This window comes from Scyliorhinus torazame, unplaced genomic scaffold (assembly GCF_047496885.1).
Source record: "Scyliorhinus torazame isolate Kashiwa2021f unplaced genomic scaffold, sScyTor2.1 scaffold_881, whole genome shotgun sequence".
In the NCBI taxonomy this organism is placed as follows: Eukaryota; Metazoa; Chordata; class Chondrichthyes; order Carcharhiniformes; family Scyliorhinidae; genus Scyliorhinus; species Scyliorhinus torazame.
Genome location: NW_027308608.1, coordinates 66,155 through 81,393, shown reverse-complemented (window position 1 = coordinate 81,393; position 15,239 = coordinate 66,155). Strand labels below are relative to the sequence as shown.

Genomic DNA, 15,239 nt, shown 5'->3' with positions numbered 1-15,239 from the left:
AGTCAGAGGCTTTTCCCCAGGTAGAGGGGTCAATTACTAGGGGGCATAGGTTTAAGGTGAGACGGGCAAGGTTTAGAGTAGATGTACGAGGCAAGTTTTTTACGCAGAGGGTAGTGGGTGCCTGGAACTCGCTACCGGAGGAGGTGGTGGAAGCAGGGACGATAGTGACATTTAAGGGGCATCTTGACAAATACATGAATAGGACCCAGGAAATGTAGAAGATTGTAGTTTAGTCAGGCAGCATGGTCGGCACGGGCTTGGAGGGCCGAAGGGCCTGTTCCTGTGCTGTACATTTCTTTGTTCTTTGTATCAGCTACAAGATGCCATTCGCCAGCACCATCACAAACATCGAAAAAAAGAAAGGGATTCCAAATCCTGTGGCACAGGGACGTTGATGGCGATTTGACCATGATGATTGATGGTTTTTGGACTCACACAAATGATTTGGACTTATTGTTTAATCACTGTTCTCATGACTCAACTCCCCTTAACGTATACCTTAACGTATCTACCTGTTTTTTGTTCAATTTTCTTAAAGTGTACAGAAAATATGTAACATATAAAAAAAGGGGGATGTGGTGATGTGCATCAATGTAAATACATGTAGGCTAGCTAGACACTAGAGGGAGCACCAAAGACATCACACACACACACTCAACCAATAGATCAAGTAGATAGGACACGACCAATAGACATTCAAGATACACAAGGAGGTGACACAACCACAGGAGGGCATTACACCAACCCATATATAAAGGACGCCACACACATGATCTGCCTCTTTCCAGTGGAGATAGTCAGTGAGTACAGACACAGGGTTGATTCAATATTACACCCACCACGTGGATTGCAACAACTGGTTAGTCAGTCTGGGTAGCTATAGTAGGATTAGCAGTAGTGTCGAACCCGAGTAATAGACGTGTAAATAGTTTAATAAATGTGTTGAAGTTATCTCCACGTCTGAACCTTCCTTTGTCAAGTGCACCACAAGGAAGCCGCTTATGTTACACCTACAACATACCAAATCATAAAAAACAAAGAAAATTACAGCACAGGAAAAAGGCTCTTCGGCCTCCAAGCCTGCACCAACCATGCTGCCTATCTGAACTAAAAACCCCGACTCTTCAGCAAACCAAATCCCTCTATTCCCATTCAATTCAAGTATTTGTCAAGATGCCCCTTTTTTCAAAAATAAATTTAGAGTATCCAATTCATTTTTTCCAATTAAGGGGTAATTTAGCCTGGCCAATCAACCTATGCTGCACATCTTTGGGTTGTGGGGGCAAAACCCATACAAACATGCGGAGAATGCGCAAACTTCATATGGACAGTGACCCAGGGTGGGATCGAACCTGGGACCTTGGCGTTGTGAGGCAGCAGTGCTAACCACTGCGCCACTGTGCTGCCCTGTCAAGATGCCTCTTAAAAGTCTCTTTCGTATCTGCACCATCTCCCTCACCACTGAGTTCCAGGGTCCCACCACCCTCTGTGTAAAAAAACCTTCTGTGTACATTTCTTTAAACCTTGTCCCTCGTACCTTATACTTATGGCCCGTTGTAATTGACTCTTCCACCCTGGGAAAAAGCTTCTGACTATCCACCCTGTCCATGCCCCTCGTAATCTTGTAGATTTCTATCAAGGTAGCCCCTCAACCTCCATCATTGCACTGAGAACAAACCAAGTTTCTCCAACCTCTCCTCACAGCTAAAGCCTTCCATACCAGGCAACACCCTGGTAAATCTTTTCTGTATCCTCACCAAATCCTTCATATCCTTCTGGTAGTGTGGCGACCAGAATTGAACGCTATATTCCAAGTGCGGCCTAACTAAGGTTCTATAGAGCTGCAACTTGACTTGCCAATTTTTAAACTCAATGCCCCGGCTGATGAAGGCAAGCATACTGTCTGCCTCCTTGACTACCTTCTGCACTTGTGTTGCCACTTTCAGTGACTCTTTCGGATCTCCATGGCCTCTCTCGGGCTTCACTGCCCAGCCTTTTTCATCCGCTGCCTTTCTTGTCTCCCACGGCCACAGCTCCCTGTGGCCCCTATTGGCTCCTGCGGCCCCAACCCCTCTCGGCCTTGGCGCGTCACAGCCCAGCCCCTCTTGGCTCTGGCCTCTCCCGCCCCATGGGTGCAACCTACCTTGTTCTACTGTCCGGCCACCTTCATTCATGGCCTTGCCTTTTGAGTTTCAATTTACTTTTTCTCGTATTTCCAGCTTGTTCAATCAGAGGCTGGCTTCTCAGTGCTGACTCGAGCACCAATGGGCTGACTCGTGCGCCAATCATTAACCAACAAAGTGAAAAAAATCACCTGGAAGGCCAGTTTTAAAAAAAATTATAATGGGCAGGCTTACCACGAAACCCTTAATGAGTCCTGCAGAACCCTGCAGTTCTGCAGAACCCAGTTTGGGAAACCCTGGTATAAAGGATCTGCCTCCCGTGCACATTTGTACAGCTAACAACATTGCTTCTTTCTCTCTGGGTTCTGCAGGTACTGGATGTACAATGAACATGGCTGAAAATCGTAAGTGGATACAAAAGAAGTTTCTGCAATCCTTTAATGGCTCGTCTTACAGCAACTTTTCAGCTCTGTACTTCTCTGGAGTAAGTTGAACTTACTGACTTCCAGACAAACGATAGAATGCAGCATTTTTAATTGAAGAGGAAACGCCATTTTTGTTTATTAATGTGCTTTATAAATGTCATTGTAACTTTGATAAAGCAACATTCTATTGTTTTAGCTTGGATTGTTGGACCTCCTCACTCCTCAAATTCTTGCGGGATTAACTGTGAACTCAGATGCATTGAATAACGTAGAGAAAATCAGCCAGATCATTAATGCACTTGCAGGCAGAAATGCCAGTGACGTGAATGCATACTTGACGCAATTTGTTTATAATACTCAAGAGGTAAGATAACTGTCCTTCTGTTTTTGAGACTTCCAATTTACATTGTGATTTTCAAAAGACTTATTCGAGTCAAAAAATCTTTTCTCAACTTAAACAACCTGTGGGAAGATTTGGTGCGAGCTGTTTTGGAAAAGAGCATAGTTGCATAGGGCAAATAAAAGGTGCCTGTGTTTGATGAAATAATTGGGCTGTAAGTTCCTCGGAGTGGCAATCAGCATTGGAATTAGTGCCCAAGTTTAGAGTCCAGAAAAACAGCACATTGTGAGCTTTAAGTGCATGATTACCTCCTCAGTTGTGTCGTGTAGAAATGTCTAAAAGGTTTGGCAATGATTGGGGGTGATTTTCACATGGGTGCATCCCAGTATAAAAGTGTGAAGATATGCCCATCCAGTGCTTCCAGTGTTGACCTTGTGGGGTCAGGGCATCCTTCATTGAAATGGGGCGTGGCAAAGGTTTTAAACTCTGAAAGTGGGAGCAGGATCTAAAAGAAATATAAGTGGCCTAAATAGAAACAAAACAGCAATAAACCATAGAAAAGAATAAAGGGAGGACGTTGTGCTAAAGCAATGATTCAACACGGAGAGACTGAATCCTAGTAAAATAAATTAAAATGTCTGTATAGCAATGCAAATGCATGTTGTGCGGAATAAAACAGCGGAGTTGGAAGCAATCATGCAGTTGGAGAAACACCCCATAAGGCGTGATTCTCCGGCCTTGTTACACTCCAGCTCAAGCGTAATGAGGCCGGAGAATAGTAGGAGAGGCCAAAAATGAGATCCGCGCCAGGCGCCAAACAATTTGCGATGCAACCGGCCTGCTCCCATAGGTGGAATCGGGATCTCGCCGTAGCGTGGTGAGAAACCAATTATCACCACTTAAGCCCCATTTCCATACAATCAATGATGGCGACCCCATATCCAACAGCATCCCGTCATTCAGCGACCTCCCCAGCAGTTGCTCACACTGGCGCCGATTAGTACTCCTTTTTAAAAATGTGAACCTGGCGGAAAGGGTTGGGGCTGCCTGGAGAGATGGGCAAAGGGTTCGGAGGTCAGCACTCATTGCAGAAGAAAGTGACAGTGGCATCATGATGGTTGTGTAAATCGGGGTTTAACATGATGTACAATACCACACTCCCGTGCTGCCCTGTCTCGTGTGCTGACCTCAAGAAGTGGCATCATCACAGGGGTGGAACTCATGGCAGCTGATGCCCACTGTCGCCACTCCATGGGACGGGTTTGGGGTAGCACTCAGCGCCCCCTCCTCCTGGTCAGTGCCCTTAGGGCCCTGGGATCTCCCTTGGGATGGAGAGGCAGCTGGTTCAAGCCCCGGCTGGTCCTGTATCATCTGGCTCTATCTGGTAATATCTGTTGAAAATGATCTTAATATAATATTCATAAAACAATGACAGAAAAGAACAAAAGTATGATGAAAACCAGGTTAATAGATTGGAGAAAAGCTGATTTTGAGGGGTTGAGAATAGAATAGAATTTAGGAAAATAAAATGGGCAACATTGTTGGCAAATAAAACAACACTGGGGAACATTTAAAACGGTGTTCAGTAGAGGGTGGGGAAAAATGTCTTGCTGTAATTGTAAAGAGCTTTGGTAAACCACACCTGAAATGCTTTATACAGTTTTGGTCTTATCCGAGGATGTATTAGCCAGATGAAACCCTGGAATGGTAGGACTGTCTTCTGAGGAGAAATAGAGGAAACTGAGCCTGTATTCGCTAGAGCTTCAAAGAATGAGAAGACATCACATTGAAACTTACAAAACTCTTAACAGGGCAGATGTCAATAGGAAGTTTCCTCTGATTGGGGAAAAGAATCAGGGAAACTATCTCAAAATAAGCATGGGCCATTTAAAACTGAAATGAGGAGCAACATCTTTACTAAGTGGGTGGTGAATCTTTGGAATTCTCTACCCCGGAGGGCAGTGGAAGTTGACATTGAGAATGCCTGCCCCCCCCCCCCCCCCCCCCCCCCCCCCCCCCCCCCCCCCGTGTCCAGGTCATAGGCAGAATATAGAGGGATTGGAGAGTTGGGCAGAGAAAAATACAGATGGAGTTCAATCTGGACAAATGCGAGATGATGCATTTTGGAAGATCAAATTCAGGTGTGAATTATACAGTAAATGGCAGAACCCTGAGGAGCATTGGCATACAGAGGGATCTGGGCATTCAGGTCCATAGTTCCAATAAAGTGGCAATACAGGTGGAAAGGTGGTCAAGAAGGCATACGGCATGCTTGCCTTCATCAGCTGGGGCATTGAGTACAAGAGTTGGGAGGTCATGTTACCGTTGTATAAAAATTTAGTTAGAGCACATTTGGAATACTGTGTGCAGTTCTGGTCGGCACACTACCAGAAGACGTGGATGCTTTGGAGAGAGTGCAAAGAAGGTTTACCAGGATGTTGCCTGGTCTGAAAGTTGTTAGCTATGAGGAGAGGTTGAATAAACTCGGATTGTTTTAATTGGGAAGATGGAGGCTGAGGGGAGACCTAATTGAGGTCGACAAAATTATGAAAAATATAGACAGGGTGAATAGTCAGAAGCTTTTTCCCAGGGTGGAAGACTCATTTATAATGGGGCACAGGTTCAAGGTGAGAAGTGGAAAGTTTCCGGGAGATGTGCGGGGGAAGTTTTTCAAACAGATGGTGGTGGATGCCTGGAACGCATTGCCAGTGGAGGTTGTGGAAGCACGCTCGAAAGCAACGTTTAAGATGTATCTTGATAGCCACATGAACGGGCAGGGAAAACACTGAAAGGGTCATGGATGCTCAACCTCTCATACATTGTTTTACCTGATCTCAATGTGGACACTAGAAAAGGCTGATGTTGGTTGCCACCACACCAATAATAACAAAAATAATCCTGTCATGGCTAAGCTGTAGCCACCAAAGCACAGCATTTTTATACCAACAGATTAAAAAAATGACTGCATAGGATTGATAGCCTCAGGGAAACTCGGAATAAACATGAACACTTATTAATTTTGTCTTATTTCCATCTGAAAATATTATTGTGGCCCACAAATAATTAATATACTCGACTATCCTTTCATTTCAGATGAATATTACAATTTTTCAAAATTCGAAAGTGAGAGACTTGATGCTGAGCAAGATCATGCAGCTGTTGGAACCCTTATTTTCATCATTTACTACCATTGACTACATTGACTTGATCCAGACTAGATTATTTCTGCTGTTGCCCAGTATTATAAGAAAGGTGCTTGCCATCATACCCACCAACATAAGCTGTGAATCTTACCAAGCCATGTGAGTATACAGAGTTGTCTGAGAAAAACAAATTAATTGACACATTTTCAGCATATGTAATATGGTGATAGTTGATACAATGAACTGTCATGACCCATCTGTTCAAAATGTCCAGGAGAATGTTAACGCCGACACAGAATTACAGAGAATATACAACATAGAAACAGGCCATTTGGCTCAACTAGTGCTAGTGTGGTTGGTTTAGCTTAGATGGCTGGATAGCTGGTTTGCGATGCACAGTAAGGCCAACAGAATGGGGTCAATTCCCGTACCGGCTGAGGTCATTCATGAGGGCCCTGCCTTCTCAACCTTGACCCTCGCCTGAGGTGTGGTGATCCTTATGGTCATCTGTGTGGTGTAACTTATGGTCATCTGGGACTATGGTGACTTTACTCCACATGAGTATCAACCTATTCCATCTGTCCCATCTCAGTCCTTCAGCACATCTTTCTGTTGTCTTTTCTCACATATTAGAGCATTTGTGAGTTCCTTTTTTGAGAGTTATGGCCAGAAATATTATACAAAAAAGTGCATTTTTGTGTAATGGTTTGCTGGAGTACATTCCAGAAGAAAAACTAGAAACTTCTAAATGGATGTGAACTTACTATTTCATTCATGTTCAAATATCAAATAGCAATTTACCAGATCTTCTCAGGTCAGTGTATTGAATGATTAAAACTTTTAATTCTGTGCAAATTCATGATTAGAGTTAAAACTGTGAGAAATATATTGCAATTGTCATCCCACTCTTACAACAGCTAAAACATCGCGGCACAGTGGTTAGCACCGCTGCCTCACAGCATCAGGGGCCGGGTTCAATTCTGGCCTCGGGTGACTGTGTGGAGTTTGCACATTCTCCCGTGTCGGCGTGCGTTTCTTCCAGGTGCTCTGCTTTCTTCCCACAGTTCAAAGATGTGAAGGTTATGTGAATTGACCATGTTAAAATTGCGCTTGGTGTCCAAAGATGTGCAGTTTAGGTGGGGTTACGAGGATAGGGCAGGGGAGTGTGCCTAGGTAAGGTGCTCTTTCAGAGGGTGTATGAGCTCAATGGGCCAAATGGCCTCCTTCTGCCCTGTGTGGATTCTATGATTTGTCAAAATGGATTGGTGATTGGTGACTTCATTAAAATGGTGGGGAGGATATTTAACTAATTTTATTTAAAAATAAATTTGGAGTTGAGGCATGATCAATTTGACTGGAGACGAAGTTGAATCCAAACCGAGGCTTTATTAGTATCAGATGTGTGGCCTCCCACAGCAGCTGGCGAAATGGCTGCGAGCTGAAGGACACGCATATTTATACCCCGCCTCCTGGGCAGAGGGAGGACGGACGGTACTAGGGGGGTGGTGATGGGTGCGACGGGGGAGGGGAGGGTGGCGACGGGGGTGGTGTGGGGGTGGAACCTGCTGGTGCCAGGTCCCTGAGGGAGACGGTATCCTGGCGGCCGTCGGGGAACGCCACGTAGGCGTACCGTGGGTTTGCGTGGAGCAAGTGCACGTTCTCCACCAACGTGTCCGCCTTGTGGAGCCGCACATGTTTACGGAGAAGCACGGTTCCCGGAGCTGTAAGCCAAGTCGGGAGCGATACCCCGGATGTGGACTTCCTGGGGAAGGCAAAAAGATGTTCATGTAGTGTATTGTTAGTGGCAGTGCAGAGTAATGAGCGAATGGAATGTAGTGCGTCAGGGAGGACCTCTTGCCAGCGGGAGGCCGGGAGATTTCTGAACCGTAGGGCCAGCTGGACGGCCCTCCATACCGTCCCATTCTCTGGGGGTTGTAGCTTGTCGTTCTGCTGGAGGCGATACCCCTGCTGAGTAGGAACTGACGTAGCTCATCACTCATGAATGAGGATCCCCTGTCTCTGTGGATGTAGACGGGGAAGCCGAACAGAGTGAAAATGGAATTAAGGGCTTTAATGACGGTGGCAGACGTCATGTCGGGGTATGGGATGGCGAAGGGGAACCGGGAGTATTCGTCGATCACACTGAGGAAATATGTGTGTTGATCGGTGGAGGGGAGGGAGCCTTTGAAATCCACGCTGAGGTGTTCAAATGGGCGGGAGGCCTTCACCAGGCGCGCGTGGTCCGGCCGGTAGAAGTGCGGCTTGCACTCCGCACAGACCTGGTAGTCCCTGGTGATTGTCCTTACTTCCTCGACGGAGAAGGGCAAATTTTGTGCCTTAATGAAATGGTATAACCGTGTAACCCCTGGGTGACAAAGGCTGTCGTGTAGGGTCCGGAGTCGGTCTACCTATGCGCTGGCACATGTATCTCGGGATAGGGCGTCTGGGGGCTCGTTGAGTTTGCCAGGGCAATACTTAATCTTGTAATTATAGGTGGAGAGCTCGATTCTCCACCGCAAGATTTTATCATTTTTGATCTTGCCGCGCTGTATATTGTTGAACATGAAAGCTACCGACCATTGGTCAGTGAGGAGAGTGAATCTCCTGCCGGCCAGGTAATGCCTCCAATGCCGCACAGTTTCAACGATAGCCTGGGCCTCTTTTTCGACGGACGAGTGCTGAATTTCAGAGGCACGGAAGGTGGGGGAAAAGAATGCCACAGGCCTGCCTGCCTGATTGAGGGTGGCGGCAAGGGCGACATCCGATGCGTCGCTTTCTACTTGGAAGGGCAGTGTTTCATCTACAGCGTGCATCCCAGCTTTGGCAATATCAGATCTGATCCGGGCGAAGGCCTGTTGGGCCTCGGCTGTCAGGGGAAGTGAGTGGACTGTATGAGTGGGCAGGCCTTGTCCGCATAGTTTGGGACCCACTGTGTGTAATATGAAAAGAACCCCAGGCAACGTTTGAAGGCCTTGGGGCAGTGGGGATGGGGGAGTTCCATGAGGGGGCGCATGCGGTCGGGATCGGGCCCCAGAACTCCGTTCTGGCCACGTAGCCGAGGATGGCTAAGCGGTTTGTGCGGAACACACACTTCTCCTTGTTATACGTGAGGTTGAGGAGAGTGGCGGTGCGGAGAAATTTAGCAAGGTTGGCGTCGTGGTCCTGCTGATCATGGCCGCAGATGGTAACATTATCTAGGTACGGAAACGTGGCTCGCAAACCGTACCGGTCGACCATTCGGTCCATCTCCCTTTGGCAGACCGAGACCCCATTAGTGTCGCCGAAGGGGACCCAAAGGAAGTGATATAGCCGGCCGTCTGCCTCGAAGGCGGTGTATGGACGGTCCGATTTACGGATGGGGAGCTGGTGGTAGGCGGATTTCAGGTCCTACCTGTTGATGGTCTGGCTGTAGTCCACGGCCATTCGGTTTTTCTCCCCTGATTTAACCACTACCACTTGAGCTCTCCAGGGGCTGTTGCTGGCCTCGATGACACCCTCCCGAAGCAACTGCTGGACCTCGGACCTGATGAAGGCCTTATCCTGGGTGCTGTACCGTCTGCTCCTGGTGGCGATGGGTTTGCAATCTGTAGTTTGATTGGCAAAGAGGGAAGGTGGGTTGACCTTTAGGGTCGCGAGGCCGCACACAGTGAGGGGTGGTAAGGATCCGCCGAATTTAAGGGTCAAGCTCTGGAGGTTGCACTGGAAGTCCAGGCTGAGGATAAGTGCAGCGCAGTGATTAGGGAGAACGTAGAGGCGGAAGCCGTGGAACTCTACGCCCTGGATCGTGAGCGTGACCGAACAGTACACCCGGATCGCTACGCGATGGGATCCGGAGGCCAGGGAGTTTTTTTGATTGGTGGGGTATACCTTAAGGGAGCAGCGCCTTACCGTATTTGGGTGTATAAAGCTCTTGGTACTCCCGGAGTCCAGTAGGCAGGAGGTCACATGGCCGTCGATTTTCACGCTGGTAGATGCGTTGGTCAGGTTATGCAGGCGAGACTGGTCGAGTGACATGGAGGCGAGCCTTGGTTGATCGTCCGGTAATGGGGCGGCTGTTGAGTTCAGGTCCTGGAACGCCGTTGGTGTCCATGTGCTGAGAGGTAGACAAGATGGCGGCGCCCGGAGATCCTGGGGGTTACAGAATTGCGGCGCCCATGGAACGTACATTGCGGGGGTGGAGCAAGATGGCGGGGCCCACGAACCGCACGTGTTGTGCAGCGGAGAAGATGGCGGCGCCCGCTGGTCGCACATGGCCTGGGGAGGAGGGAGGATGGCAGCGCCCATTGCCCGTGACTGGGAGGGTGGGGGTGACCGCGGCCGCCGAGCGGGCCTGGCATACAGCAGCGAAGTGGCCCTTCTTCCCGTAGGCCTTACAAAGGGCAGCGCGGGCAGCGTTGGCGGGGGTGTTTTGCTGGCCGCAAAAGTAGCATCGGGGCCCCCCGGGGTTCGCTGGCTGGCGCGTAGCACAGGCGTATTGGGTGGATAGCGCCCCCGCTGGGGCGGCTGCCTGGGGGGCCCATGAATCGGAGGAGGAGTGGGCCGCGCGACTGGGGGCGTAGGACTGGACATTGCGCAGGGCGACCGTCATAGAGAGTGCTAGCATTTTAGTTTCTGCGAGATCGCGCGTGGAGCCGCTGCCGGAAAATATCGGACCCAGTCACAAAAGCGTCCCACATAAGGAGATCTGAGTGCTCCTTAGCTGTAACATCCAGGCAGTCACAGTCCCGAACTTGTGGGATTAGGGCCCTCCAGAAGTCGTCGATGGACTCACCAGGTAGTTGAGCATGAGTTGCGAGCGCGTGCCTGGCGAAGAGCGTATTTGTCTTCTGCTCGTAATTGTCCTTGAGTCGAGTCATGGCTTTGGCGTAGTTTGGCGCATCCTGGATCAGCGGGAAGACTTTGGAGCTGAGCCTGGAGAATAGAACATAGAACATTACAGCGCAGTACAGGTCCTTCGGCCCTCGATGTTGCGCCGACCTGTGAAACCACTCTCAAGCCCATCTACACTATTCCCTTATCATCCATATGTCTATCCAATGACCATTTAAATGCCCTTAGTGTTGGCGAGTCCACTACTGTTGCAGGCAGGGCATTCCACGCCCTTACTACTCTCTGAGTAAAGAACCTACCTCTGACATCTGTCCTATATCTATCTCCCCTCAATTTAAAGCTATGTCCCCTCGTGCTAGACATCACAATCCGAGGAAAAAGGCTCTCACTGTCCACCCTATCCAATCCTCTGATCATCTTGTATGCCTCAATTAAGTCACCTCTTAACCTTCTTCTCTCTAACGAAAACAGCCTCAAGTCCCTCAGCCTTTCCTCATAAGATCTTCCCTCCAGACCAGGCAACATTCTGGTAAATCTCCTCTGCACCCTTTCCAATGCTTCCAAATCCTTCCTATAATGCGGCGACCAGAATTGCACGCAATACACCAAATGCGGCCGCACCAGAGTTTTGTACAGCTGCAACATGACCTCATGGCTCCGAAACTCAATCCCTCTACCAATAAAAGCTAACACACCATACGCCTTCTTAATAACCCTCTCAACCTGGGTAGCAACTTTCAGGGGTCTATGTACATGGACACCGAGATCTCTCTGCTCATTCACACTGCCAAGAATCTTACCATTAGCCCAGTACTCTGTCTTCCTGTTATTCCTTCCAAAATGAATCACCTCACACTTTTCTGCATTAAACTTCATTTGCCACCTCTCAGCCCAGCGGTGCAGCTTATCTATGTCCCTCTGTAACTTTTAACATCTTTCCGCACTGTCCACAACTCCACCAACTTTAGTGTCATCTACAAATTTACTCACCCATCCTTCTACGCCCTCCTCCAGGTCATTTATAAAAATGACAAACAGCAGTGGCCCCAAAACAGATCCTTGTGGACTCCAGTCTGAACATTTCCCATCAACCACCACCCTTTGTCTTCTTCCAGCTAGCTAATTTCTGATCCAAACTGCTAAATCACCCTGAATCCCATGCCTCCGTATTTTCTGCAGTAGCCTACCGTCGGGAACCTTATCAAAGGCTTTACTGAAATCCATACACACCACATCAACTGCTTTAACCTCATCCACCTGTTTGGTCACGTTCTCAAATAACTCAATAAGGTTTGTGAGGCACGACCTACCCTTCACAAAACCATGTTGACTATCTCTAATCAAATTATTCCTTTCCAGATGATTATACATCCTATCTCTTATAAACCTTTCCAAGATTTTGCCCACAACAGAAGTAAGGCACACTGGTCTATAGTTACTTCCCTTCTCTACTTGTCTCTACTTCCTTCTTGAACAAGGGGACAACATTTGCTATCCTCCAGTCTTCTGGCACTATTCCTGTAGACAAAGATGACTTAAAGATCAAAGCCAAAGGCTCAGCAATCTCCTCCCTAGCTTCCCATAGAATCCTAGGATAAATCCCATCCAGCCCAGGGGACTTATCTATTTTCACATTTTCCAGAATTGTTAACACCTCCTCATTAAGAACCTCAAGCCCTTCTAGCCTAGTAGCCTGAATCTCAGTATTCTCCTCGACAACATTGTCTTTTTCCTGTGTGAATACTGACGAAAAATATTCATTTAGCACCTCTCCTATCTCCTCGGACTCCACGCACAACTTCCCGCTACTGTCCTTGACTGGCCCTACTCTTACCCTAGTCATTCTTTTATTCCTGACATATCTATAGAAAGCTTTAGGGTTATCCTTGATCCTACCTGCCAAAGACTTCTCATGTCCCCGCCTGGCTCTTCTTGGCTCTCTCTTTAGGTCCTTCCTAGCTAAATTGTAACTCTCGAGCACCCTAACTGAAGCTTCATGTCTCATCTTTACATAAGTCTCCTTCTTCCTCTTGACAAGTGTTTCGACTGCTTTAGTGAACCACGGTTCCCTTGCTCGACCACTTCCTCCCTGCCTGACAGGTACATACCTATCAAAGACACGCAGTAGCTGTTCCTTGAACAAGCTCCACATTTCCATTGTGCCCATCCCCTGCAGTTTTCCGCTCCATCCAATGCATCCTAGGTCTTGCCTCATCGCATCATAATTGCCTTTCCCGCAGATATAACTCTTGCCCTGCGGTATATACCTATCCCTTTCCATCACTAAAGTAAACGTAATTGAATTGTGGTCACTATCACCAAAGTGCTCACCTACCACCAAATCTAACACCTGGCCTGGTTCATTACCCAGTAACAAATCCAATATGACCTCGCCTCTCATTGGCCTATCTACATACTGTGTCAGGAAACCCTCCTGCACACATTGGACAAAAACGGACCCATCTAAAGTACTCGAACTATAGCGTTTCCAGTCAATATTTGGGAAAGTTAAAGTCCCCCATAACAACTACCCTGTTGCTTTCGCTCCTATCCAGAAGCATCTTTGCAATCCTTTCCTCTACATCTCTGGAACTTTTCGGCGGCCTATAGAAAACCCCTAACAGGGTGACCTCTCGTTTCCTGTTTCTAACCTCAGCCCATACTACCTCAATGGACGAGTCCTCATCAAACGTCGTTTCTGCCACCGTAATACTGTCCTTGACTAACAATGCCACCCCTCCCCCTCTTTTACCACCTTCCCTGAGCTTACTGAAATATCTAAACCCTGGCACCTGCAACAACCATTCCTGTCCCTGCTCTATCCATGTCTCCGAAATGGCCACAACATCGAAGTTCCATGTACCAACCCAGGCCGCAAGTTCACCCACCTTATTTTGGATGCTCCTGGCATTGAAGAAGACACACTTTAAACCATCTTCCTGCCTGCCGGTACACTCTTGCAACTTTGAAACATTACTCATAACCTCACTACTCTCAACCCCCTGAAGCATCTATCTATGCCCACCTCTGCCTCCCAAATGATCCGAAGTTCATCCAGCTCCAGCTCCAGTTCCCTAATGCGGTTCCTGAGGAGCTGGAGATGGGTGCACTTCCCACAGATGAAATCAGCAGGGACACTGACAGCGTCCCTCACCTCAAACATTCTGCAGGAGGAACATTGCACTACCTTCCCTGCCATCCCCTCTAGATAAAAAAAGAAAAAGAAAGAAAGAGCTTACCTGTTATTCACTCCCCTTCTCAGCAAGCACTCACTCAGCAACCTCTGCACCCCGCACGATAATACCTGAGGGAAAATAAAAGAAAAACTACTTACCAGTCACCAGCCAATCCCTTACCTGCAGGCTGTGACGTACAAGATCTGGATCTTCTGAGCCTCTGGAACAGGGGTCAGCGCCGCTTTGATATATGCTTCAAAACAGTGCTGGAAGTCCTTTCTGGCATCGTTTGAGTGTGGGTCCAGCTGCAGGCGATCTGGTTTAATCCGGAGGTCCATTTTCTGAATCTGATACTAATAAATTGAGGCACGATCAATTGACTAGAGACGAAGTTGAATCCAAACCGAGGCTTTATTAGTATCAGATGTGTGGCCTCCCACAGCAGCTGACAAAATGGCTGCGAGCTGGAGGACATGCATATTTTTACCCCGCCTCCTGGGCGGAGCTAGCATGCAGGGGCCACAGGCGAACCTGTAGTGCAGGTTCTACCGTACAACCTCTAATATCAGAACACAGTGGTTTACCACAAGACTATTCAAATTTTTTTTCCAATTAAGGGGTAATTTAGTGTGGCCAATCCACCTACCCTGTACATCTTTCGGTTGTGGGGGTGAGACCCACGCAGACGCAGGAAGAATGTACAAGCTCCACACTGACAGTGACCCGGGGCCGGGATCGTACCCTGATCCTCAGCGCTGTGAAGCAGCGGTGTTAACCACTGCGCCACTGTACCGCCCGTGGGGAGTGTACCATTAACAATGACTATTTAAAACTGTATTTAAGTTAGATGAGTCAGCCCATGTGATGTGAGTCTGTGCACCGCATCAACAGGAATACCAGTCGCATAGCAGATAGCTCTTGCCGACAATTAAGGCAATGACTTGCTCCAATTTGTATCAGAGCTGTAACATACATTTCACCTGAACTCAATAAAGAAAGGAAAAGTAGTGAGCTTGAATGTGAACAATGTTAAGGTGCCTGATTCTTGCCCTGTACCAGAGGCACAATAGGTAATTTTGACTTTGCCTGGTTCTGGAGAGGCCGGCCCGGCAATTGGTGAGCCCCGATCACGGGCCCGACACCATCGGAGGGCCTCCCCAGGAACGGAGCCCCACTCCCCCCCCCCCCCCCCCCCCCGCCCC

The 15,239-nt window shown here is 48.2% G+C and overlaps 1 protein-coding gene across 1 annotated transcript in view; it reads left to right on the top strand.

Moving 5' to 3' along the window:
• Positions 1-2,492: 2,492 nt before the first annotated feature.
• The window catches only part of LOC140406810 (uncharacterized), a gene marked incomplete at its 3' end in the record, with an annotated part of 77,575 nt that continues 64,828 nt past the window's right edge, over positions 2,493-15,239 (top strand). Inside the window, exons 1-3 of the mRNA XM_072494713.1 lie at positions 2,493-2,607; positions 2,745-2,912; positions 5,982-6,190. Coding sequence (XP_072350814.1) covers positions 2,509-2,607; positions 2,745-2,912; positions 5,982-6,190 — 476 coding nt within the window. The remainder of the gene's footprint in view (positions 2,608-2,744; positions 2,913-5,981; positions 6,191-15,239) is intronic.